General features: G+C 54.3%; 2 protein-coding genes and 1 long non-coding RNA gene across 3 annotated transcripts; 2 read left to right on the top strand and 1 right to left on the bottom strand.

The window, feature by feature from the left end:
* The first annotated feature begins 1,762 nt into the window (after nt 1-1,762).
* Nucleotides 1,763-6,392, top strand: RBM8A (RNA binding motif protein 8A). Its single transcript, XM_048828694.2, has 6 exons — nt 1,763-1,917; nt 2,376-2,435; nt 3,051-3,128; nt 3,731-3,867; nt 4,846-4,982; nt 6,003-6,392. The coding sequence occupies exons 1-6, from the start codon at nt 1,851-1,853 to the stop codon at nt 6,046-6,048; spliced, it is 525 nt and encodes a 174-aa protein (XP_048684651.1). The 5' UTR covers nt 1,763-1,850; the 3' UTR covers nt 6,049-6,392.
* Nucleotides 6,393-8,029: 1,637 nt separating this feature from the next.
* LOC125626021 (gonadotropin-releasing hormone II receptor-like) lies at nt 8,030-16,420 on the bottom strand. The gene is made up of 4 exons (XM_048828687.2): nt 16,311-16,420; nt 10,493-11,957; nt 9,761-9,965; nt 8,030-8,665 (listed from the first exon to the last, which is right to left on the bottom strand). The coding sequence occupies exons 2-4, from the start codon at nt 11,066-11,068 to the stop codon at nt 8,175-8,177; spliced, it is 1,272 nt and encodes a 423-aa protein (XP_048684644.2). The 5' UTR covers nt 11,069-11,957; nt 16,311-16,420; the 3' UTR covers nt 8,030-8,174.
* A 48-nt stretch (nt 16,421-16,468) lies between these two features.
* LOC125626028 (uncharacterized) lies at nt 16,469-22,061 on the top strand. Its single transcript, XR_007353684.2, has 3 exons — nt 16,469-16,555; nt 17,463-17,548; nt 21,837-22,061. It is a non-coding gene; the product is annotated as an uncharacterized LOC125626028 (long non-coding RNA).
* Nucleotides 22,062-23,542: the final 1,481 nt, after the last annotated feature.

The following is a 23,542-nucleotide window of genomic DNA, read 5'->3' on the forward strand; positions in this document are numbered from 1 at the left end:
TGCATGTTATGGTGAAGTAGTGCATTGGGGAAGCTTGTCCTGATGTTGCCTTGACTGTCCTTGATCTGTGGATGGTGGGGAGACCTCTGTATCTGAGCTGCTATTTTAGGGATTCTCCCTCTGTTTGTATTTATTTGGTGGAGGGAGGGGATGTGAATTTAGTGTCGGGTGCCCCTTGCCCCACCAATGATTTTATTGCAATTTTTGTTTTAAGTTGATGCTTTTTCTCAAAGTCCCACCTCCTGGAGTCATGTGACCAGGGGACAATCTCCGCTTTCATTTAAAAACAAACAAAAAAAATCACACTCTAAAAAGTAAGTTTCTAGCACACATGGCTACAGAAGGAAACTTGAAAATGTGACCTCCCCTGCTCCCCCCGGCTCAAAAAGGCAAATAAAAAGAATGCCCACATTTATAATTTTAAAAAACCCCTCTCCTGATGTGTAAGGCAGATTGAATTAGTGCAGCATCTTAGCAATTAGTTTTTAAGGCAGTTTCATGATTTGTTGGGGGCCTAGCTACTGCTTTGTAATCAGGTGAGGATGGCAACACTGGAAAAGTGCCTGGAGATCCGCCAAGCAGGCTGGAGCTATGTGCTTTATGTGATGCAGATGGTTGGGGAATATAAATAATGTGGGGATAGGAAGTTAGTGTCTCCCACCACTATCCCCCCCCCAGGTGCTACCCCACTGGGGAGGGAGTATCAATGTCAAGCCAGGAGGGTGGGAAGAGTGACCCAAGTCCCAGGGCCAGAAGTGTGTGTGGAAACCTAGGGCCCAGCCTCAGGAGTGAGGGGGGGATCCCGAGCCCCCGAAGGGGGGATGGGGTGCAGGACGCAGCACGGGGGGTAGGGTTACCACCTGGCTGGTATTTGACCAGCCTGGCTGGGTTTTTTTATGGAGTTGTCAGTTGCCAGAAAAAAAATTTAATCTGCCCGTTTCTTTAAGTGCGTCTAAAGATTTGCATTATCACAATACAGAGGGATAATTATCCACTGTTAAAAGGTGGGGTGTCCAGCTAAAGACACGGCCCTTTTCCCACTTCCCCAGCTAAGCGACAGCCGATCACAACTGGTGAAAATACAGCAGCTGTCTGCCCGTCCCCGCACACACGTGTGAGAGAGTCACGCGTGTGTGAGGAGAGGGGGATGCTATCAATCTTAGCAAAATGTGTTATCTTGCTAGCTACTATAAGTGATGTTGGGGGGCGCGTGCGAGGGGGTGTGGCGGGCTTGCCGGGGTGGAGGGGGGGCGAGGGAGTTAACATTTCAAAGGTGTCAGAGGAACAGCCGTGTTAGTCTGTATTCGCAAAAAGAAAAGGAGGACTTGTGGCACCTTAGAGACTAACCAATTTATTTGAGCATGAGCTTTCGTGAGCTACAGCTCACTTCATCAAAGGTGGTAACCCCAGTGGGGGTCGGTGGGAGGAGTGGAGTGGGGGAGAAGGAAGGACATAGTCTCATGGGGCAGGGAGGAGAATCCCAAGGCCCAGCTGAGGAGGAGGGAATTGGCTGGTTGCTCTGAGAAAGCAGCTGGCTGCAACTGGAGGTGGGGGGAACCTGCCGCCTGCCCTCCCCAAGAGGGCGACCGCAGAAGTACTAGGCAATATTGACCTTCTCAAGATGGCGGCCATCAGCGCACTGGGGCGAGGGCACGTGACTCTGTCAAGATGGTGGCCGCCAGCGAGGAAAAACGCTTGCCCTTCCCAAGATGGCGGCGCCCGCGCTATTCACAGAGGATTGGAGAGGTACTTCCGCCCCGCTTCCCGGCGTGCAGCGCGGTCCCGACCCGGCAAGCTGCCCGTCCCCTCCTCAGCAGCAGCCGCGGCGCAGCCAGGCGCACAGCGGCAAGATGGCGGACGTGCTGGATCTTCACGAGGCGGGGGGCGAGGACTTCGCCATGGACGAGGATGGGGACGGTAAGTGGGGCCCGAGGCGAGCCCCGCCCTACGGCCCCCTCCTCCCCGCTGGGCCTTGTCCGGTTCCGGAGCCCCGGACCGGGCTGGTTCTGGCCCGTCTTCCCCGCAGCCAGATGGGGTCGGAGCCCAGAATTGCTGCCCCCCCCGGCTCTGACCCCCCCCCCCGAACCGGGCTTAGTGCGGTTCTGACCCGGCCTCCCTCTGTGCCCGGCTCGCCCGGTCCCGCCCCCCGAGTCCGGTCCCCGCCCCCGCCAGGTTCTGACCCGGCCTCCCCCTGTGCCCGGCTCGCCCGGCTTTGACCCTGAGTTCCTCCCTGCCCTGGGGTTGTTCTGAGGCCTGCACCATCTAGGTCGAGCCTCGTTCTGATCCGATAACGTTGCCCCCCCTTCCCTTCTACCCCAAATGGCCTGCTTCAGACTTCCCTCCAGTTGAAATTAACACATTGAACTTCTCTGCAGAAAGCATCCACAAACTGAAGGAGAAAGCAAAGAAGAGGAAAGGCCGAGGATTTGGTTCAGGTGATAATCTTGTCGTGAATGATGGAGTTACCCTGTATGTGAATCACGAGGGGTCTCCTGTGCCATGTAGCTAACTGGAATGGTCTGGCTACTTACTGGAGTCATCTGGCTGCTTCTAAACAGAAACTGCCCAATGGCTTATGCCGCAGGAGTGTGTTTTAGGATGGGAATCGGGACTCCGGGGTTCCATCCGGGATTCTGTCACTGACTTGCTCTGTCCTTTGGCAAGTCACTTCACCTCCCTTTGCCTCAGTTTCCCCAGTCTGTAAAATAGACCCCTCCAGCTTATATACATGGGTGACACAACTTGACCAAGGTCACCAGGAATCTGATGCTTATCACTGTTTTAACTACTAGGCTTGTGTCTCTCTACAGTATTTTATGTGCTGTAAAGCTTAAATGCAGGGACGTATGTGTGTGCCCAGGAGTGCTTAGAACAGCTAGAATACATGTTTAAGAGTATTTAGACCGGAAACCCTTCAGGACAGGAATGGTCTGCCACTGTGTGTACAGTGCTTAGCACAATGGGGCTGCATTCTTGGCTGGTCCCTAAGCACTAGCATAATGTTTCAAGTCATCTCAAACAATCTTTGTCTCCCCCCATCATGTGCCCAGAGGAAGGTTCGAGGGCCAGAGTACGTGAGGACTATGACAGCGTGGAACAAGATGGGGATGAACCTGGGCCTCAGAGATGTGAGTATCTGCTAGAGATGTTTGGTTTAGCATGTGTGGACACCCAGCCTTGGCCGCGTGGGGTTGCTTTAAAGATGGGGGGAAACCAATTCTATTCTGAGAGATCATGAGGTGTAGTGGATAGAGCACTGGACTGGGATTCAGGAGCCCTAGGTTCCGTTTCCCAGCTCTGCCACTGGTCTGTGAGATGACCTTGGGCAAGTCACTTCAACTCTTTGCATTTCAGTTTCCTCGTCCGTAAAAATTTTTTGAGATCGACCGATGAAAAGCAACATATACGAGCTAGGGATTATCATTATAATGACATGTACACTGTGCCCAGACCATCCACATTGTGTGGATAACAGAGCGACTGTCTCCAGGGCTGTCAAGCTGCCTTTTTACCAGTGCTAGATTCAGTCCTCCATCCATTCCGCATCCGTTTTCACTTAGCCCCCTGCTGCCAATGGGTTCCAAGCTAAGCAGTGGGAGGATCCCTTTCCATCCTGCGTGTGTAGATGCAGGCGTTGTGTGTGGGCAGTGGGGTTTGCGTACCAAGCAGAGGAGCGCGTCTTGCCTTCTGTGTAACGAGCATTGTTTTTCCTTGCATGCCGTGGCTACAGCGGTGGAGGGCTGGATTCTCTTTGTCACCGGAGTTCATGAGGAGGCCACTGAAGAGGATATTCATGACAAGTTTGCAGAGTATGGCGAGATAAAGAACATCCACTTGAATCTAGACAGACGAACGGGCTACCTGAAGGTAGGACGGGGTGGATGGTCTAGTGGTTAGGGCATTCCCCTTTGGCTCAATTTCCTGCTCTGCTGCAGACTTGGTATGTGACCTTGGCTCAGATCCACAAAAGTATGTAGGCTCTTAACTCCCATTGGTTTCAATAGGTGGAAGGTACCAGAACACCTTTGAGGATGTGAGCCTTAGTGTCTTTGTGCTTCATCTGCATAATGGGGATAGCAACACTGCCCTTCCTTGGGGTCGGGGGAGGGAAGTGTGAGGATAAATACCTTACAGATTGCATGGTGCTCAGATACTGTGGTAATGGGGACCAGGTAAGCTAGAGAGCTATGCCGATGAAATTGCCCCCGTGCAGTTGGGAGAGGAAAAGAAACTGAGCACAGGGCTGGGAGCCAGGAGCTCTGGGGTTGTGTTCCCAGCTTTGAGGGGGGCAGTGTAATCTATTGGTTAGAGCAGGAAGGGACTGGAGATGGGATTCTTGAATCCAGCCTGGACACTGAATTGCTGTGTGATCTGGGGTAGGTCACTTCAGCTCTCTGGGCCTCTGTCTCTAAATTGAGAATACTGCTAACAAAGGCCTGTGAGGCAAATGAATCTGCTTAGTCTTAACTAATGTGCTTTGAGCTCGCCGGGGAGGCGAAGGGGCAGGGAACATATCAGTGTAATAGTTAATGCCCCCTTCTCTATTAAATCCTGTTAAAACTAACAGTTCAAGGCACGAGTTCAGGCAGCTTGTGTGTGTGTGTGTTTAATTGAAAATCTCTATTTATGGTAGGGCGCACTCTATTTACTCCACTTACTGCCAAGTCAGTATTTCTCCTGCCATTGTTGGCAGCATTCTTGATGCCAGCAGTGGAGCCTAGTGTCCTGGCGGCTCTCAGTGGTTTCTGTGATCTGCTCTCAAGGCTGGCCCAGTCTCTGGCGTGTTCGCTAAACTCCCCCACTGGGCCACTCACTGGCTGAGGATTGTCTCCTTGCACCCCACAGGGATACACACTAGTAGAATACGAAACGTACAAAGAAGCCCAGGCAGCGATGGAAGGTCTTAACGGACAGGATCTGATGGGGCAGCCGATCAGCGTGGACTGGTGCTTTGTCAGGGGGCCTCCAAAAGGAAAGAGAAGGTAAGATGCTGCCAGTGTTGAGGGCTGCATCCCAGCTGACACCAGGTTGGTCCTCAGCTTGGCATCTCATCAGAGATATTGAGGATTGAGTGAGTCATGGAGTCTGAGCTAGCCTCATGCTCTCTCACAAAGGGAGACCCTCCACAGCAGTGTGGAGAACACTTACTTTCTAGTGTTGGTGGAACGTGATGGATTGAGAGCCCTGAAACCACTGAATAATGAACAGGATTTTAAGTTAGACCAACTGGAAATTCTTTCCCTTGGAGTGACTCTCTCCCTCTTTTACCTGGAGCTGCTGCGTAAAACTCTTGAGTTCCTGCATTCAGTCCATGTGCATGTTCTAGGGGCTTTCACCTTAGCCTCTGTGCTTTTCATCCAGAGATGCTGGGAACTCCCAGAGGAAAATGGTCTTTGTCCTACAGACAAAGGAACTGCCTGAAGCAGGGCAGAAAATGTCACCAAGTCTGTGCTGCCTGCTTTCAGGAACAGCTCTCTGGAAAACACCCTGTAGTAAAACGATGCTTTAGAGCTCTTTTGTGGTTTAGGATGCTGATGTTTCTGCTGAGGGGGTGAAACTGAAGGCCTGACCTCTTGAGATCATGAGAAGTTCAAGAGCAGGAATGTTAACCCTGGGCTAAATTTCTAGTGGATCATGAATAATTCTTGCCAGTTGGGAATGCTGTTGGATTGTGTTCTTCAGTTATTTAATGGTCTGAGCAGGAGGTTAGCAGTCAAGAGATCTTACTAGTCGGGACCCAGTCATTGACGCATGTAACTTTGGGCAAGTTGTTTAATGGCTCTGTGCCTCAGATTCTGTAAAACAGGGACCCGACATACCTAGCGTTAGTGAAGCGCACTGAGATCTGTTCATGAGTTTTAAGAGAATATTTTCCTGTTGCGCTGCATTTCTTTGGCAAGGAACGTGGTCCTTGTGCATAGAAGTCGTCGATAGCTTTCAAATCTTTCGAGATGTTAGCTCAGGCTAGCATATATATAACTCTGTCCCTGTCTGTCTTCCAGGGGCGGGCGTAGGCGGAGCAGGAGTCCGGACAGGAGACGACGCTGATCTCACATTTCTCCATTTCCTTTTGATGGTTCCTAGGTGTAAATTCTCCCTGCACAGCTCTGGAAGCAGGAAGTCTCTCGTAAGCTGGATGTGCAGACTCCTGCCTCAATCTCTTTCTGGGTTTTTAATTGTGCTGTATTTTTACCTATGAGTTTTTGGTCATATTTTTAACAGTATCTTAAAGTTCTTGATTTGTGTTTAAGCTAGCATAAGACTCTGAATCTTCTTTTGACCTCCGACACCTCAAATGAGAGAACTCATCCAGTGGTGCTGTAGGGGACTCTCATTTGGAAGGAGAAATGTTGCCCATAAATACTGAATAAAAGTCTGCTTTTTTTTTTTTTTTTTAAAGTCCTCTTCCCTTGACATCTGCCTGAATCTGTAAGGGAGACTGTGTGTTCCAGTGGCCTGGGTTTCGTTCTCAAGCAGAGCTTAGTCTTTGGTCCAGCCTATGGGTAGAGCATATGGTTTTAGATTTTAACCAATAAGCACCCCCAATACAATCAAAATTGATGTTTATATGGTAAACACTGGAAATGGTTTTCAGTATTGTCTGCACCCCTTGTCCAATGCAGTTTGTACAGGTAACATCCCTGCTCCCTGGCTTGTATCAAGGACTTGTCTAACAGAGCCGTAGTGTGGACTACAGCAAGTGTGATTTCCAAGGCACACTAACGTGTTATGAATTAATTGGTGGCGATCTTGCTGGTGTGCACTAAAGGGTCTGATTTGCTTTAATTTAATGCTCTTTGAAACAGTACTTTATATACCTACAGAGCGAGAACCCTGAAAAATCTACGTAGAGCTCAAAAATTGCTAAAAAAAAATAACCCTCCAAAAATTAAATTAAGAAACCCCAAAAAAGAAAAGCCCAACCTCTAGGACATGGAGACTTATAGGTTCTATCTAAGGTCCTTATCTGGCTTCTATCACTATAACATCTAAAAACCTTCAATATGTGTCTTTTCACAACCCTCCTGGGAGGTAGGCTAGGACTATTAGTTCCTATGTACAGAAGGGCTAAGTGAGCTGCACAAGCACACACAGGAAGTCTGTGGCAGAACAAGGATATGAATCCTAGACTTGTGCCTTAACCACTAGACTATCCTGCCTGTCAGTTGCTGGGTTGCTCTGCCTGGGGCAAACAGTTTCTTTTCTACCATGAGCGCCCATCAGTTTCCTGCTGCATTAGACTTAAGGATGGGAAAAGACCGAGGCCGCACAGCCAGGGTACGTCTACACTACAGTGAAAGATGCATGCCACAGCTTGCGCGGGTCAGCTGACTTGGGCTCGCGGGGCTATAAAATTGCAGTGTAGACATCCATCTCTGTCACTAAGGGTGTCTAGAACCCAGGAGTCTTGTCGTCCTCCTGACCACTAGTTCACACTGACTGACGGGAGTTATTGGGTGGGGGAACCCCTTGGAAAAGTATCAAGACCCAAACCCACCTTCCCTGTTTCTGTTGGGGGAGCAGAGGCTTTCTGCACTCAGGGACCAACTGATGTATTTGGTGGGGGACAGTATCATGGAAGTGCAAACTTGGGGATCCCCTCTGGAGAACAGGAGCCCAGGTTCCTTCGTGCGTGTTTGAGTGGGGAGGTGGATCTGGAAAATAACAATACTCCCTAGCTCTTGTCTTCAGTAGATCTGAAAGTACTTTCCAAAGGAGGTCAGGATCCTTCTCCCCATTTCACAGATGGAGAAACTGAGGCACAGAGAGGGCAAAGTGACTTGCTCAAGGTCACCCAGCAGCCTAGCTGGGAATAAACCCTGGCTCTCCTGAGTTAGGGCTCTGTCCACTAGGCCATACTGCTAGCAGACTTTTAGTGGCGACCTTTCCAAACAGCCGAGGCCCATGGCAGCCTGCTCTCTGCGTCCACCTCCGCCCATGCCAGCTAGGGAGTGTGCAGCCTGGCGCAGCTCTGGGTAGTGAGAGACGGATGGGCACAAAGGGAGGAGATCAAGGAGAAGCCACTGGCTGAGAAAATAATTTGGATTTATTGGTGGGTGCTTGAGTGAAGGAACAACTGCCCAGTAGCCCCCACTGGACACATTATGGGGTTCCCATCGGGCTCTCCCCCTTGCTGGGAAGCGGAGGTGAGTCCAGGCGTGGCAAAGGTCCACTCATATGAAACTCTCCACTATCTTCTTCCTGCACAATTCGCACCTCCCAGCAGGCAGGGCCATGTTAGCCGTCACCTCCAGTTCGTACTTGCCCGTGCCCCCCTGGTCCTCCCCGGCACTCCTGATGGGTGCAGCCGTGGTGGAGGCCCGGAAGGAGCTAATCAGCGCGGAGGCCTGCTCCTTCCTGCGGTGGGTGCAGCGGCAGACGCACCGGATCTCCCTGTGGAAGTGCATGGTGAAGAGGCCGTAGATGAGGGGGTCTAGGCACGCGTTGAAGAGGCCGAAGAGGAAGAGGATGTGGCTGAGGGATGGAGGCACCTTCTTCCGGCTCAGCATCTCCGGGGAGAACCAGTACCAGAGGCCCAGGAGGTAGTAGGGGGTCCAGCACAGGACGAAGGTCAGCACGATGACAATGGACATCTTCAGGGTGCGCATCCTGGCCCTGGGGATGTTGTTGTAGGAGCGGCGGAGGTGGACCTCCTTGGAGGAGACTGCAGGGCAGAAGGGGGAGAATAATGAGAGGGGAGACAGAGGGAGGGGAGAGGGAAATTCTGCAGGGTGAAGCAGAGTGCTTGGAGGAGCATGAGGAAAGGGAGAGCAGGAGACTGAGAACAAGAAAGAAACTGAGCAGAGGGAGGAGGGGAAACAGAATTTGAAAGACAGGGGAAAAAAAGAGTGAGGGTCCCCATGTTTCAAGCCAGTGTATGTGAGCATTGGCACAGGTCCCCGCAGCCTTCCAGAGCTGAAGAAATGCCCATGGTGGAGGGCAGCTGGGGACTGGTTGCTGGCTGCCTGGGTTAATGGGCCGTGGCAAACCAGACATGGCAGCGGGTAGCACCCAGGGGGAGGCGGGGTGTTCTGCACGTGGCACCAAGCCAGGGCCTGCCACAGCCGGAGTGCGGGGGGGACAAGAAGCGGACGGTTCTCTGCAGCTAGGGGCTGGGATTGATTTTCCCCTCAGGAGAGGCAGAGGAGGAAGATGGATGGAAAGATATGTGTGGGGATGGATGGATAGGTAGAGGTATGAAGAGAGAGAAGAGACACAGAGGAAGAAGAGGAGGAGAGAGAGAGACCAAGGAAGGAAGGTGACAGAGTGGGAGAGAAATGGGGGAAAGAGGAGGGAAAAGAGTGCTGGTTGAGAGGAAGAGCGAGAGATTCAGGAGAAAGAGAAAAAAAGGCAGAGAGGATGGAGAAAAAAAATCAAGGCAAGAAGGATGCAGAGAGAAAGGCAAAGGAGATACAAATGTATGCACACGCTCGCACCTATGTACACGCTTCCACGTACACACACATGCTCCCATGTACACACCTGCATGCATATGCTTACATACAGATGCTCATACATGTACATGCATGTGCTCCCACATACATGCGTGCTCACAGGCATGCATTCCCACATATACACACACACGCACTTGCTCCCACACACACGCATGCGCTTCCACATACACATGCTCTCACACACCCCACACAGACTGGTCCCCCCATGCAGACCCCCTGCTGCAGTGAATGGGAGGGGTGGGGTCCATGCACTCTGGGAGCTCACGGGCGAGGGCCGGGGGATGCAAGAGGCGGGCCGGGCTCACCGCAAGCTCTCTTCATCTTGCCAGAGATCTCGATGAGGATGCGGGAGTAGCACAGCACCATGATGAGCAACGGCAGCAGGAAGAGGCAGGAGAAGGTGAACATGTTGTAGAGGGTCTCCTGCCAGTGGGCTTGGAAGCTGCCCACCGTGGCGCACTGGATGAAGTAGATGGGCTGGGAGCGGCTCACTGCGTGGAAGACAAACATCTGGAAGAGACACCCCACCCCGTAGAAACAGTTAGATCTCGGCACCCCCACAGGAGCTACACCATGGACACAGCACTGGCCATCCAGCCTTGTATTCCTACCCATTGTTCCAGTGCTCCAGCATCCCTGCTTCTGACCCATACCAGATCCATCTATCTAGGCCACTTCCAGTCCATGCTGTATCTGGCAACTGGTCCATCTAGCTCATCCTCTGCCCATCCCAGATCCATTGCCCGCAGGCTGGTGTCCTGGCTGTACAGCATCAAACCATTGGCCTGTCTCGTCTTGTATCCCTATAGCTGGTCCATCTAGTTTAGTACCCCTGTATCCTGCTCATACTACATCAGGTCATTGGCCCATCCAGTCTATTACCCCCACACCACAGTGCATCAGAGGCCTGTTCTACCTAAACTAGACCCTGGCAGTATCAGAAATGCCATGGCAAAAGGAGGCTGTGCCATGGGAAGCCTGCCCAGGGGTCCATTCCACAGTCCCTCCCTACCTGCACCATTGCCATGATGACTTACCTGAGGTAGTGCCAGAAGCACGCTCAGGGCCCAGGCCACGCACAGCATGGCCTTGTTCTTCTTCTTGGCATCACCCATGCTCAGTGGGTGCAAGATGGCTGCCTGGCGGTCCAGGCTGATCACCACAGTGATGAAGGCTGAGGCATACATGGCCACCAGCTTGAGGAACATGAGGGCCCGGCAGGCCAGGTCACCCGCATACCACTGCACTGTGATGTTCCAGGCTGCGTCCAAGGGCATCACCACAAAGGTCACCAGCAGATCGGCCGCAGCCAGGTTAACAATGAGGATGCGGACATGCGGCCTCTTGCGGTACTTCTGGGTGACGGTCCACAGCACGGCGATGTTGAAGCAGGCCGAGGAGAGGAAGAGGAAGAAGGTGATGGCCACCCGGACCTTGGCGGCGGTGGAGAACGTGGGCAGCAGGAAGACCTCCTCGCTAGGCAGACTGGCGTTGGCTCCACCACCAGGCGAGACCTCTACCTCCTCCCAGGGCTGCCCACGGCTCTGGTTGCCCACGGCGGGCGACCCCGGCTCAAGCAGCTCACTGTCCTTCATGCGAAAAGTGGCATTCATATCGGAGGCTTGGGTATTCCCACCCGGAATCTGCCCAGCCTTACAGAGACGTGAGCAGCCGGGATCCAGGAGGCTGAATCCAGCTCGTTCCCGGGAAGCCAAGCTCCTCCTAGACTGTGGCAGGGCTCGGAGACCCTGAGCATGTTTTGCTGCTTGGATGGAGACTCCACTAAACTGGAGCTGCCCGGCTTCTGCTCTGGATTTAACGAGAACCAACTTCTTCTGGCTCAGGGAACTTTATTCCTTCTTTGCAGAGCAGCAGTTAACTCCCTCGTGGCTTGTGCTGCTGAGACTCAATAGGGAAGGCTCCTCTGGTTCCACTAGCCCCAGAGGTGGGCCAGATTCACAGGCGTGAACAGGCACCTGTGAATCTCTGATCGGCCAATCAGGATTGGTTCTGACGAGGTAACAACTCTAGCTTGCATCTCATTGGCCAGCTCAATTTGGTGGCCGTCACCTCCCCAGATGGGAGAAGTGCTCCTGTAGTTGAATTCAGCTCTTAAGGACAATCCGTTGCTGGGGTGGGTGGAAGTTTAATACGGAGCCGCCAAGCTCTTCCGGGCCGTGCCTCCGAACGCAGGTGCTCTCTGGGGTGCAGATTAGGCTTTAGCCACGGCTGTTACAGGGTAAGAGTCCCCCCGAGCGCTTTTCACTCCCTGGCAGCCAGCAACATCTAAGGATACTGCCTCTCTTGCATAGTATCAGTGTCGTCTTGGGTGGATGCGCGTGGGCGAATTCCAGCCCACCCTGGTGCTTGCAGAGCAATGTGTAGACACACGTGTGCGGGGCGAGCTGTACTTTACATGGTGTGCGTCAGTCTCTCGCTCCCACCCCTGGGATGTGACAGAACAGCCAGTGGCCTGAAGATCTGGCCTCTGTTTCCAGGAATCTGTGAATGGACCAAAAGAGACCAGTGTGTTAGATAGCTGCTATTTTTCTACCTGCCACAAAGGGGCAAAAGTCCCCAAAGCCCATTCGATTGGGCCCTCTGCAGAGGGTACCAACCACTGAGTCATAAGCTGGCCCCCAGGCAGTCAACGCTCCTGTTGGGTACGGGGTCAGAGCATGAGCGCCCTGTGGCAGAGCTCTGTGCCCGGGACCAGCCCTCTGGGACTGACGGGAACAGGGGCTGGTGGTGGCTTTGGTGAGGTGGGAACTGGTGGGGAACTTGGCGTCCCCAAGGCTGAGCAACCCTGGGCTAGGGACTGGAGTGCCAGAGAGAACCACAGGGCCAGGCTAAGGCCAGACCCTGCTCTGGTATGGGTCCATCTCAGCCCTGGCTTGTCTCTTTCCTACCCTGAGGGATACTTCAGGCACCTGGGCACAGGTCTGAGACCCACCAAACTCCTCTCATGCGGCCCGCCCGATGGGTTCATCCTCCAGCCACTGCTAACCTGGATGGGAATGGGTGCTCTAAGGACAAAAGGCTCCAGACCCTAGAGTGGTTTTCGGAGCATGGGCCTGTTCCCTGAGGACTGCTCTTCTGATGGCTGAGAAGTCACTGACCACCCTACCGCGTCCAGATCCTGGCGATCTATAGGTGAGATCAATCCAGCATCCATCGGAGCCGAGGGACTGGCTCAGAGTGACAAAGATTCCTGTTATGCCCTGGCTGTTGCTGGCTCATTAATCAATTATTGCCCTGTGCTGGGGATCTTCTGTGGCTCCCAGGGAACACGGCTCCTCTAACACTCTCGCTCTGTGCCCATCCACGGCTCCTCATGCCTGCCAGCAGCACCCTAATATCTTGTGCCCCATCCTCTGCTCCCCAGCTGCCAGCAGCTCCCCATCTCTCGTGGCCCAGGGTTCTCGCATGGTGCAGCTCCTCAGAGATTGCCAAACAGATGGCACTGCTCAGTGTTGGCAGGAGGTGCCAGCCTGAGCCTCGGAGACCGCAGGTCAGCCCGGGCAGCAGCAGGACAAGACATATCGTGTGGGATTCCAAGCCGGACCCCGGTGCAGGCCCTGTGCATGCCAGCCTGCTTCCGAGCATGTCCCAATATGCCTACCACAGCCACCTCACTGTGACCTGTCCTAGCCACTTTATTTTTAGCTCAGCTGCTGGGAGGCTTTGCTGGCAGCTGATTTATTAGTTGCTGGCAGGGAAGAATAAAGAGGAGCCAGTGATAAGAGGCAGAGGGCTGCAGCTATTTCCAGCAGCCTGGAGAAGGGAATGCAGCTGCCTACCAGGGGCCTGGCACAGAGACCTGTCCCACATTCTCATGGCTGAGCTGTCGCCAGGGGGTTTCCCCCGTGGAATCCCCTGGGATTTCCCTTGGAATTAGAGCCACTAATAAGGGCATGTGTCAAGATGGGGGAGAGGGGCTGATTCTCCATTACACTCAGGCCCCTTGGGATGATGCTGGAGTAGAGTGGGGGAGGGGTGATATTTCTGATGCCAGGATGCCCCCCACCCCCAAAATTTAGCTGGGCAGCTCGGTCCTCTCAGGGAGCCCGACCTGTGGTGGGGATTCAGGCTACGTTTCATCTGTAGATCTCAAAGCGCTTGACAAAGGAGGGCAAGATTATTATCCCCATTTCACACATGGGGAAACTGAGGCACAGGGAGGGGAAATGACTTGCCCACGGTCATCCAGCAGGCCATGGGCAGGGCTGGGAATTAATCCGGGTCTCCTGAGTCCCACTTTGGTGCCCTATCCGCTAGGTTACACTGCCCCACAGGGTGAGGGTGTAAACCACAACCCCATCCACCCCCTCAGCTTGTAGCTTGCATTCACACTGATTTGCTGGTGTGCATCTTAGACCTGGTCTGTTTGAGGCAGCTGCGCCGGTAAACTACAATTGTTCCTTAAACCTGAGTCAGACCAGTGCAGGCCTCTCTCTGGATGTTCTTATTTTAAGTTAACAGTCGCTTATTTCAGTTTAGCTTCAACCTGTTCCTCAATCGAGTTAGCTAACCTGATACCGTCCTGCACTGGGATCTCAGCAGATGCCACCCCACCGAGGACAACTGTCATGGTAGCTCTGCCTACCTAGTTCCTGCCTCCCCTGTGTCTCCTTCTGGTGTTTAGAAGAAGGAATTGCCATGGACTCACTGCTGCTCTGTTCAGCAGGCATCAGACTCCAGCAGAATTTATAGCCCCTTCCCAGGGCTGCCACCTGTCCGGGTTGTCTCAGGATCATCCCTTGTTTGAGGTCGCTGTCCCAGGAAATCTGGAAGGTGGCCCGCTACCTTGCCAGCTGGCCCGTTTTATGGGCTCAGGGTCACCCCAGCTGTCCTGGGGGTCTTTTGTACCCCCTCCCAGCGGTTATATATCTAACACCCAGCTCCTCCCCCGTACCTCGCTACAGCCATTGAATAATGCTGGGATTAGGGGGAAACAGCTGCAATCTTGGAGGGAAGGCAGTGTTGCCTAGCGGAAAGCGCAGTGGTCTGGGTCTTGGGAGACCTGGGTTCTAGTCCTGACTTTGCTAGTGACCTTGGGGAAGTCACTGCCCCTCTCTGTGCCTCGGTTTCCCTTGTATATATAGACGGTAAGCTCTTTGGGGCAGGGGCTGTCTCCTGCTATGTGTACATAAAGCACCTAGCACCATGGGGCCCTGATCTTGGTATGAAGCCTCTAGGTGCCACTCCAATATAAATAATAGCAACCACGGACCAATTTGGGAGGCTAATACTTTAAGCCACTAGTCAGGTGCAAAATTGTCTGTAGCTTCTCTTTGGCTCTTGGAGTTGGCCCCCAGGGCCAGAGCCCAGGAGGGCTGCTGAGTAATTCGGCTCCAAAGGGTGTTTGGGGTTGGTTTTATTTTTACTGGTACCTGGTGCATTTTTTTTGCCTCATCCGGTCTTGGGAGGAGGAGAACATGACAGCTGGCAAGCCTGGCTTTCTCAGAGCTGGACAAACTTCCCCTCCAGCCCCTGTCCTGCTCTGAACCTCCCGCTGCTTTACAGAGTGGGTGGGTGCGGGGGAGGGGGGGGGGGGGCTGGGAGTCTGGGCTGTTGGAGCGTCTACTCCAAGCTGTAGGGGAGGGGAGTGGGATCTCGAACAAAGGGGACTGGGGCATCAGGACTCCTGGGTTCTGTGCCCAGCCCTGGGAGGGGAGTGGGATGGACCGCACTGACTCCCCTCCCTTGGGCGGGGGGGGGCATGTCCTCAGCTCCCCCCCCCCACTCTGCCCTGAGCCACGGCCCCCCTGTGGCACTTCAGGAGGGGAGCCCAATTCCTTGATTCCTGGGGGGCGGGGGCTGCCACTGAGAATAAGGGAAGCTGGCAGCTGGGGTTGGGGATCTGCCCTGGGTCCCCCCTCTCTGCTCCGGGAGGAAGGTACCAGCGGCAAAGCAAGGAAGTCATTAAACAGTGAGGGCGCCCAGCGGACAGCCGAGGGAGGTCCGCCGTTTAACCCCTTCCCCTCCGGCAGCATCGCTGCACCCCCTTGCCTCTCCCCCCCACCCCCAGGCCCAGATCTAGCCCTGTGGGTCACACCTGCTGGAGAACCCAGCCCGGACGTGGCCAGGCTAACGCACACACGGCCACGGCCCCCGATCGCAGCCCGGTCCCCTCCATCCCACTGCCGTCCGTCTGTGTTATACGAGGAGGGGGGTCAGACTAGGGTGGCCCCCATGGGCCCGTCTGGCACTGGATTCAATAACCCCATGGATCCATTACCCCTGTCCCGTCTCCTGTCCCCCCTCCCCCGGGGATGACGGGCTCAATCCATCACAGAGGGAACGGTGGGGTCTTTGCCGGAGAGGTCTCTGCACCCCCCCTCCTTGCTGTCTTTCGCTGCCACACACTAACCCACTGGCCGGTCCCAGGAGCTAGTCTGGACCTGGCTTTAGCCGGCTTTTGGAAGACCCAAGGGCCATTTCCCAGGGGCCGAGTCTCTGCCATCTGGCACCTGAGGCGGTGGGTCAGGAGCGGGGGAGCTGGTCCCGTGCTGGCCTGGCCTGATGGTGTTTCACCCCCCCCGCCCCTTGCTGCGGTGATGTAGAGGAAGGCACAGGGCAAGCCGGAGGGGACCAGTCCCCAAGGGGACTGGGCTAATTTGAAAAGTCCCATCAGATGATGGGGGCTCTGACGGGGACATAAGGCCACATCCTAGGAAACAGATCTCTCCATTCAAACGCGCAGCTTGCCTCTAACCCCCCCAAACACCTGCTCCCGCTTCCCCCGGGCTCGGAGCACAGCGCGATCCATTTGTGCCTCCTTCCTTTGCCCGGCTTCCCTCTGCCCTGTCTCGGAGCCGCCCTGCACCCCGGCGCGGGTGGCGCTTCCCTTACCATCCCTGGGCGCTTGCCGCCCCTGCAGCCCCGGGCACGCTGCAGAAAGATCCTTCCAGCGGGGGCGGGGGAAGAGAGTTCCCCGCGCTGCTTGGCTCCTTCCCAGCGCCGCCCCCCGGCTCCTTGGCAAAGCCCTGCGCCGCGAGGCTGGACCTCCCCTCTCCGGGTCCCGCGGCGCCCCGGCGGATAATGGCCCAGCGCTCCGGACCCGCTCCTGCGGCTCCTGGAGGTCACTGCGGTGCCAGGTTGTCTTCCGTCGCTGCTTCACCCCTCCCCTCCTCCACCTTCCCCTCTCCCGGCTATTTAAAGGTGCACCGCTCCCCAGCCGGCTACGCGGGGCGGGAGGCTGTTACCCCCCGAGAGATGCCCGCTGAGCGGCGCTTGGGTGGATGGAAATCGCAGGGCCCGGGCCCGCTGCAGAGGCTGAGCTGGAAAGCGGCGCTCGGGACGTTATTTATCGATGGGCTGGCAGGGCCCCGTGCAATGGGGACGTGCTTCTTGGCTCAAGGAGTCTGGAGCTAAGGGGGGGCATCCAAGCACCAAAGGAATTCCCAGACTGGACCCACTGCTTCAGAGGCAGGTGCAAGAAATGCCCCCGGGGGATAGTTATGGGGCAACAGCCCCTCGGTTAGTGAGTTATAAACGAGAGGGAATTCAGCAGGGCTCTAAATCCATCTACTTCAGAGAATAAACTAACCTCTAGGGTAGAGAGCACTAGGCTATGATTCAGGAGAGATGGGTTCTATTCCTGGCTCTGCTGCTGGGGTAAGTCACTTCCCTGTTCTGTGCCTCAGTTTCCCCATCTGTAAAGTGGAGGTAAGAATGCTGCCCTCCTTTGTAAAGTGCTTTGACAAATGCTAGATCAGGGCTCTTCACTTCCTCCCAGAGAGATTTTTCTGCAACAGCTACATTTGTTGTGCAGGATCATTGTTAACATTTGGACTTTTCCATACATCCCCAGCTCCTGGAGTCATGTGATGATGTGAGACTGTGATGTGAGGTGCAGCATGAGCTTTTGCTAAAACATAAACATTTCTAGCTGTGAGAGTTGCAGAGAAACGCTTGCAAACCTGACCCCTAAATGCTCCAAATCCAGAAGGCGAATTAAAAAAAACCAAGAAGGTTAGTGATGATGAATGATTTTTTTTTAAGGGTCCTGAATCATGATGTTGGAATGTCTGAAGCTGGTGATGCGAGTGCAGCATTCTCTTCACCTGTCTCTGCTGGACTAAAAATGGGTAATGTATTGCTGGGGGGAAGGTTTTGAAAATTTCAAAATCTGCCTGTTGTTTTAAAAAGACAGAGTTGTTCGTCTGGTGGAAATCTGGCACCAAAAGTGCAGTTGACATTTCAGGCATATCCTTTTCTAGGACATTTTCAGTTTCAAAAAGGGGCGAGGAGGTTAGATTTTATTCTTTCCTGTCTCTCTGCCCCGCTCCATCCTGCACCTCCATTTTGGCACTCAGAAATGAAGGCGGAGGAAGAAAAAAATGATTTTTTTTAATTTGTTCCGGGGATTTGCCCAAAAAAATTTGAGAAGTTTAAAAAAAAAATGAAAAAAACCCAGCACAGTTTCACTTCTGTAAAAAGGCCATTTTTAAAAAATGAAAATTTGGTTTTGCTTGTAAAATTGCAACCAGCGCTCCTCAGAAGCAGCTGGCCCCAGGCCCCGGGTGTTGGGCCAGATGCACCATTGATCTGACAGCATCTCCCTTCCTAGTATTTCTGCCTTATTTTCCACTGGCTTTTTAAAAAGTGTTTTTATTATTAATACTAAAAAAAAAAAAATAATTAATAGTTGGGTGCTGCACAGCCACATAGGCGGGCGATTTTATTATTATTTATTATTTGTCTTACTGTAGCACCTAGGAGTCATGGGCCGGGCCCCTTTACGCTAGGCACTGTACAATCACAGAACAAAAAGACGGACCCTGCTTAGGAGCTGCCAATTCTTGCATGGGGCGAGCCTGAGGCCATGCTAAGGGGTCATGTTAGTGGCTGACGCAGCAAGTTCGCTCCCCGTAGGCCCGATGCTGCCGGTCGTGCTGGCTAATTCGTCGGCTGAGCGCCACCGCAGCCCAGGGAGGGGTTTGCAGAACAATTCAAGCTCAGAGATGCCGCGTATTTGTCAGAGGGAGGGTAACTCGCGGCTGGATTCCCAAAAGACAAGGTGGATGGGCCAGCACTTGGAGGCTTTAACTCAGGACCAGGTGACTGTCAGTAAGAAACCCGTGAGCCGGGGGGCTTGACGCAGGAATCGCTGGGCGAGGTTCTCAGGCAGCAGGTCAGACTGGAGGATCTGCTGAGCCCGGCTGGCCTTAAAGCCAGAACGGTTCAAAGGGGACACAGCCAGCAGCAGCCCGCCTCCGAGCCCAGCTTGCCAGACTGGGGCTCCTGCTAAAAGCAGCTGCCTAGTCAGTGCTTTGAAGGTACAGCTCATGCTCCAAAGTGGGACCTCAAGCTGCAGCATCTGCATGGCCGCGTGAGCCCGTTGGCTTGCTGCCATGGGCTGAGGAGATGCACCCTTAGAGCTCAAGGTCAGAAGGGCCTGTTAGCTCACTTAGTCTGATCTGCATAGCACAGGCTTTGAATTGCACCCAGTTACCCCTCTGGGGAGCCCATCAGGAGGGTTAGACTGAAGCATTTCGGTCCTTGGGAGGCTAAACAGTCACATGCCCCAAAAATTAATCTTTCGACTTCACCTGCATTTGAACCAGCAACCGACAGGATCCCAATCCCCTGAGCTACCAAACACAGCTCGCCATAGCCTGCTCTCACCCTGGGTTCTCCCTGGTGGTGCTCAGTGCTGTCTTAATTAGCAGGATTGATTTTTTTTTGGCTCTGCCCTTCGGCCCCTGTTTCTGGCAGATTAAACCTCCCGTGTTAGCATCGGCAGCCCATCTTCCTGTCCACAAGCATCTTGGGACATGGGACGCTATCCGATCAGCTGTCGGGAAGAGGCCAGAGAACCTGCACGTGCTAAGACAAATGGTTCATGAATCTTTGCCCTTCAGTACAGCAGTTTCAAAGTACTTTACAAACACTGAGGAATTAAGCCTCATGGTCTGAGCATCATCCCTGTTCTTAAATCTGGGGAAACCGAGGCACAGACAGGCAGCGTCCCATTCACATAGCACATCAGTGGCAGATCTGAGACCAGAACTCAGGACTCCTCGGCTCCCAATCCAGCCTTTTTGCCCCTTTCCTAGAACCTGACCTTGGAGCATCAAAGCACTTAACAAAATGCTACGTAATCAGGATTTTCATCTCAGCCACCTGAGGGTGAGGTGTGTAAGGGACAGCTTCACCCACCCCTGAAATGCAGCCACCTCTGGGGTTGGGTGTGGCAGCTATTTAATGTCACTCAGCAACACTACACAATCATTTAGGACTGCAAGGAAGAGGAAGGCTGTGTCCAGCTGAAAGGTGTAGGGAGGAGGAATGGCACGTGGCCAGGATAATGGGGGTTAACACCCCCTGTGACGATGTGACGCAGCAGCGAGGGGGGAGTGTTGACCTGGGAATGTGGCGGGGGGGGGTGTTTAGTTTCAGTTTGGTGCTGGGTGGTGGAATGCAGGGAACCCCAGGGCTGGGGTCTAAGCTCCCTGCTCCCCCAGAAGGACTTGACTGAGGGGTCCTGGTTGTACCCACAAGCTCTGTTTTAGCCTGTGTTCCTGTTGTCCAATAAACCTTCTGTTTTACTGGCTGACTGAGAGTCTCAGTGAATCCCAGGAAGAGGGGTGCAGGGCCTGGACTCCCCCACACTCTGTGACACCCGCTATTGCGGGATGAGCTGTGGGAGCTTGAATAAGCAAGAACTTGGTGCACTGAAATGGACATCTCTTCCTCAGCTCTTCTCTGAAAGGATCCACAGAAGGGCAAAGTCTTTGTATTCGTTTGCTATTGATTTGAAAGCCGGTGGTGTGACTGGCACAGACCCTGCAGCCATAATGAAATGAATCGGCCATTGATAGCACGAAAAACACTGCCAATCGGTTCTAACTTGGCACTGGCATCTCCAGCGGCATTCTAGACAATGCATTCAGAGCCGGGGGAAGGGAGATCGTACGGGTGGGCGCGTTGGGTCCTGCTCTCTGAGCTAGACTGCCTGGGTACTATTCCTAGCTCTGGGACAAGTTCCTTTTTGTTTCCCCTGTGACTGTCTTCTTTGCTTAGATTGTAGGCACTTTGCGGCAGGGACTGTCTCTCGCCAGGTGGCTGTACAGGGCCTGGATCTCGATTGAGGCAGGGCTGTAATAATGTCTGGCGTGTGCCCCCTGCTAATGCACGTATCACTCGTTCGTAACATCGAAGGCCAGACGGGACTCTCCTGATCATCTCGTCTGACTTCCTGCTTAATCCAGGCCAGAGAACCTCCCCTGCTGATTCCTGCACCAAGCCCATGGCGTCGGCTTCAAACGAGATGCCCAGTCGTGATTTAAAGACATGCCGTGACGGGAGAGGCCACCACATCCCTTGCCGAGCCATCCGATGGTTAAATGTTAACCATTTGTAGGTGCCCTGTGATCTCATAGCACTTTACAAAGCTGGCTGAATAGCATTACCCCCCTTGTCCAGATGGGGAAACTGAGGCATAGACTGGACACAGTCGGACGCAGCTCACTTGTGTTGCGAGTTTGGTGGGTCTCTCTCGCCCAGTCCCACTCCTGCACATGCCCCAAACTGCTGCGCCTATCGCTCCAGCTGTGCAATCTCTCCTCAGAGAGCCCAGGAGCGAAGGAGGCTGCAGGCTGGGAATGAGGCTGCATCAACACAGTGAGGGGGTCAGGGGAGGAAATCCCAGGACTGGATTAAGAGAGAGACAGCAGGTCAGGAAAGCCTAGGAGTGAAAGGCGGGGCGGCTGTGAGTCAGGATTTGAGGAGCAGAGGCAGAGCTGCGTACAGGGGGATCCCAGGGCTGGAATAGCAGAGGGTGGGGAGCCTCTGGGCCAGGACTGAGGGGTATCAACAGAGCTGTGTACGGAGGGAGTAAATGGGAGCTGGCCCCAGTACCGTCCCTTTACTATGGCGACAGCGCTTGGCCCAGTGCAGGGGATGCCGCGGACAGACATGTGAGAGGAACGGCGCAGAACAGGTGCTGGGAGTGAGTTCTCCTCCCTGCCCCTGCCTCAGGGACCCTGAGCCACCTGGATTGGCAGCCAGCCGGGCCAGGCTCCATCAAGGCACAACAAGAGCATGGGCCCCGGGACTGGAGTCAGTATCAGTGCCTGGACTGAGTGACCCGCCCTGGAGCCCCCGGCCCAGCCCGCCGTGGGCCTGGTACAATGCCAGGGTTCTGATCTCCAGGGCCTTCCTGTTGGATTAAAGTATGAAGGAAGCCACTTGACCATGATCACCTGGCAAACCAGCATCAGAACTGGGAATAGGACCCAGGAGTCCTGACTCCTGGTTGTTTGCAGCCAGTGCTAGACCATGCCGCTTCCTAGAGATACATGTAGAAGCCCCGAAGTCTTGCCTCCCAGTACCCCTCACTCTAACCACTGGACAACTCTGTCTCTTTTGCAGCACACTCCTCAGAGGAGGCACAGTGACGGGGGGTTGCACTGGACCATAAGCGCTGGAGTCTGGATTCAGCCGTGATGGTAGCCAAGGGGCCGTCTGATCAGCAAGCCAGTGGAGGGTGGTTTTTTTGCAAAGAGCGAAGCTGAATGCAGGTTCCGCTGGGCAAGTGAAACGTTATTAAACCCCATGCGCTGCTCTGTCCATTGGGGTGAGCTGCTCCCAGCCTAACCCCCTGGCGTCCCCCGTTTTATTGATGGGCCAGCAATACTCCCAGCCTAACCCCCCAGCGTCCCCCGTTTTATTGATGGGCCAGCAATACCGGTCCCCTGATTCCATGCTCACTGATCAGGGGCATCATCAACCCTGTCCCCATCTCATCCTACGCTCTCCCAGCCCCGAACACCAGCCCAGCTGCAGAATAACGCCTCCCTGTAAGATCCAATTTACCGTGCGCTGCGGCCACCGGGCAGAGACACTGCGAGAAGAGAATCCCATTCATTTCTCTGTCGCTTCTGGCTCGGGCTTGTCACAGGCCCATTGGGCTCAGTACAGCACTGGGCAGCTGGTTGGATCAGCAGGTTGGGCTGGCTCTCGCAAGGTCTATATCCAGTTTGGGGGGGTCACAGGGGTAGACGAGAGCAGACACTTGCTGCTTCTTTGACACATGCTGCTATTTATCTCCTGTGCGGATGCTCATCAGGCCTCATAAGCAGAGGACACACACGGTCCAGCCTGTTCAGGTGTTTCCCCACCTGCAGCCGCATGCTTTTGAAGTATGCTCCCGTTGAAGCAGCTGGGATGGTTTTCAAGACGGGTTGTTTTTCCTAAAAGATCTGTTCCCCCCAAGAATGATTTCAGGGCATGTTATCCAGGAGGTCAGACTAGATTACAGTGGTCCCTCCCAGCCTGGGAATCTACGACACTCGGAGGCCGGGGGGAGGAGAATCAGGCCCCGGTGTAGTGAGAGAACAAGCTGTATTTCTCAGATCGGTGCTCTGCCCTGTGACTCTGGAAAGAGAGAGATGGGCCGGCGCAAAGGGAATTGCAGCCGTGTTCCCCAAACCGGTGAGCGGCGCTTTGGAAGATACAAGGTCGAGTGCAATGGGCATGGGATTGGGAGTCCGCTCCCAGATCGGGCAGGGAGCGGAGCTGTGAGATAGCTGAGCGAAGGGTTCACGCCTCTGTCCCGGCAGCTGTTCCTGGGCAGAACGGAACAGCTCAGGGAAAATGGCTTATGCGTGGAACATAAAGGAGGCTGGGAGTGCAGAGGTGAGGGCCACCCCTGCTGTCTCTGGGCTTTCCCCCCAGCTCCATTCTGGCGCCTCCCCTGTTAGCAATGTCCGTAGCTTCACGGCGGAGCTCAGAGAGCCTGAATCTCGGGGCTGGGGTTGCCAGCTCTGCTCCGCAGGCCCCAGGGGGCTGGAACAATTTTTATAGTGGGGGCGGGGGGGCTGACAGCCATTGAACCAAACTGTAAATCCTCTATGTAGTGGAAACCATTTCAAGTCGGTGGGTGCTACAGCACCCCCGGCACCCCTAGTTCCAGCACCTCTGGCAGGCCCAGCAGAACTTTCTACCGGCAGGGGAAAGCTCTGTGTGGAAGATGGAGCTTTCCCAGGGGCCAGTCCCAGGCTGTGGGATGAACCCCTCTGGGGAAGAAAGATTGTCCCAAATCTCATCCCCCGGCTCCAACAGCCCCGGGGCGCTCC

The sequence above is a fragment of the Caretta caretta genome, chromosome 24, assembly GCF_965140235.1.
Source record: "Caretta caretta isolate rCarCar2 chromosome 24, rCarCar1.hap1, whole genome shotgun sequence".
Classification (NCBI taxonomy): Eukaryota; Metazoa; Chordata; order Testudines; family Cheloniidae; genus Caretta; species Caretta caretta.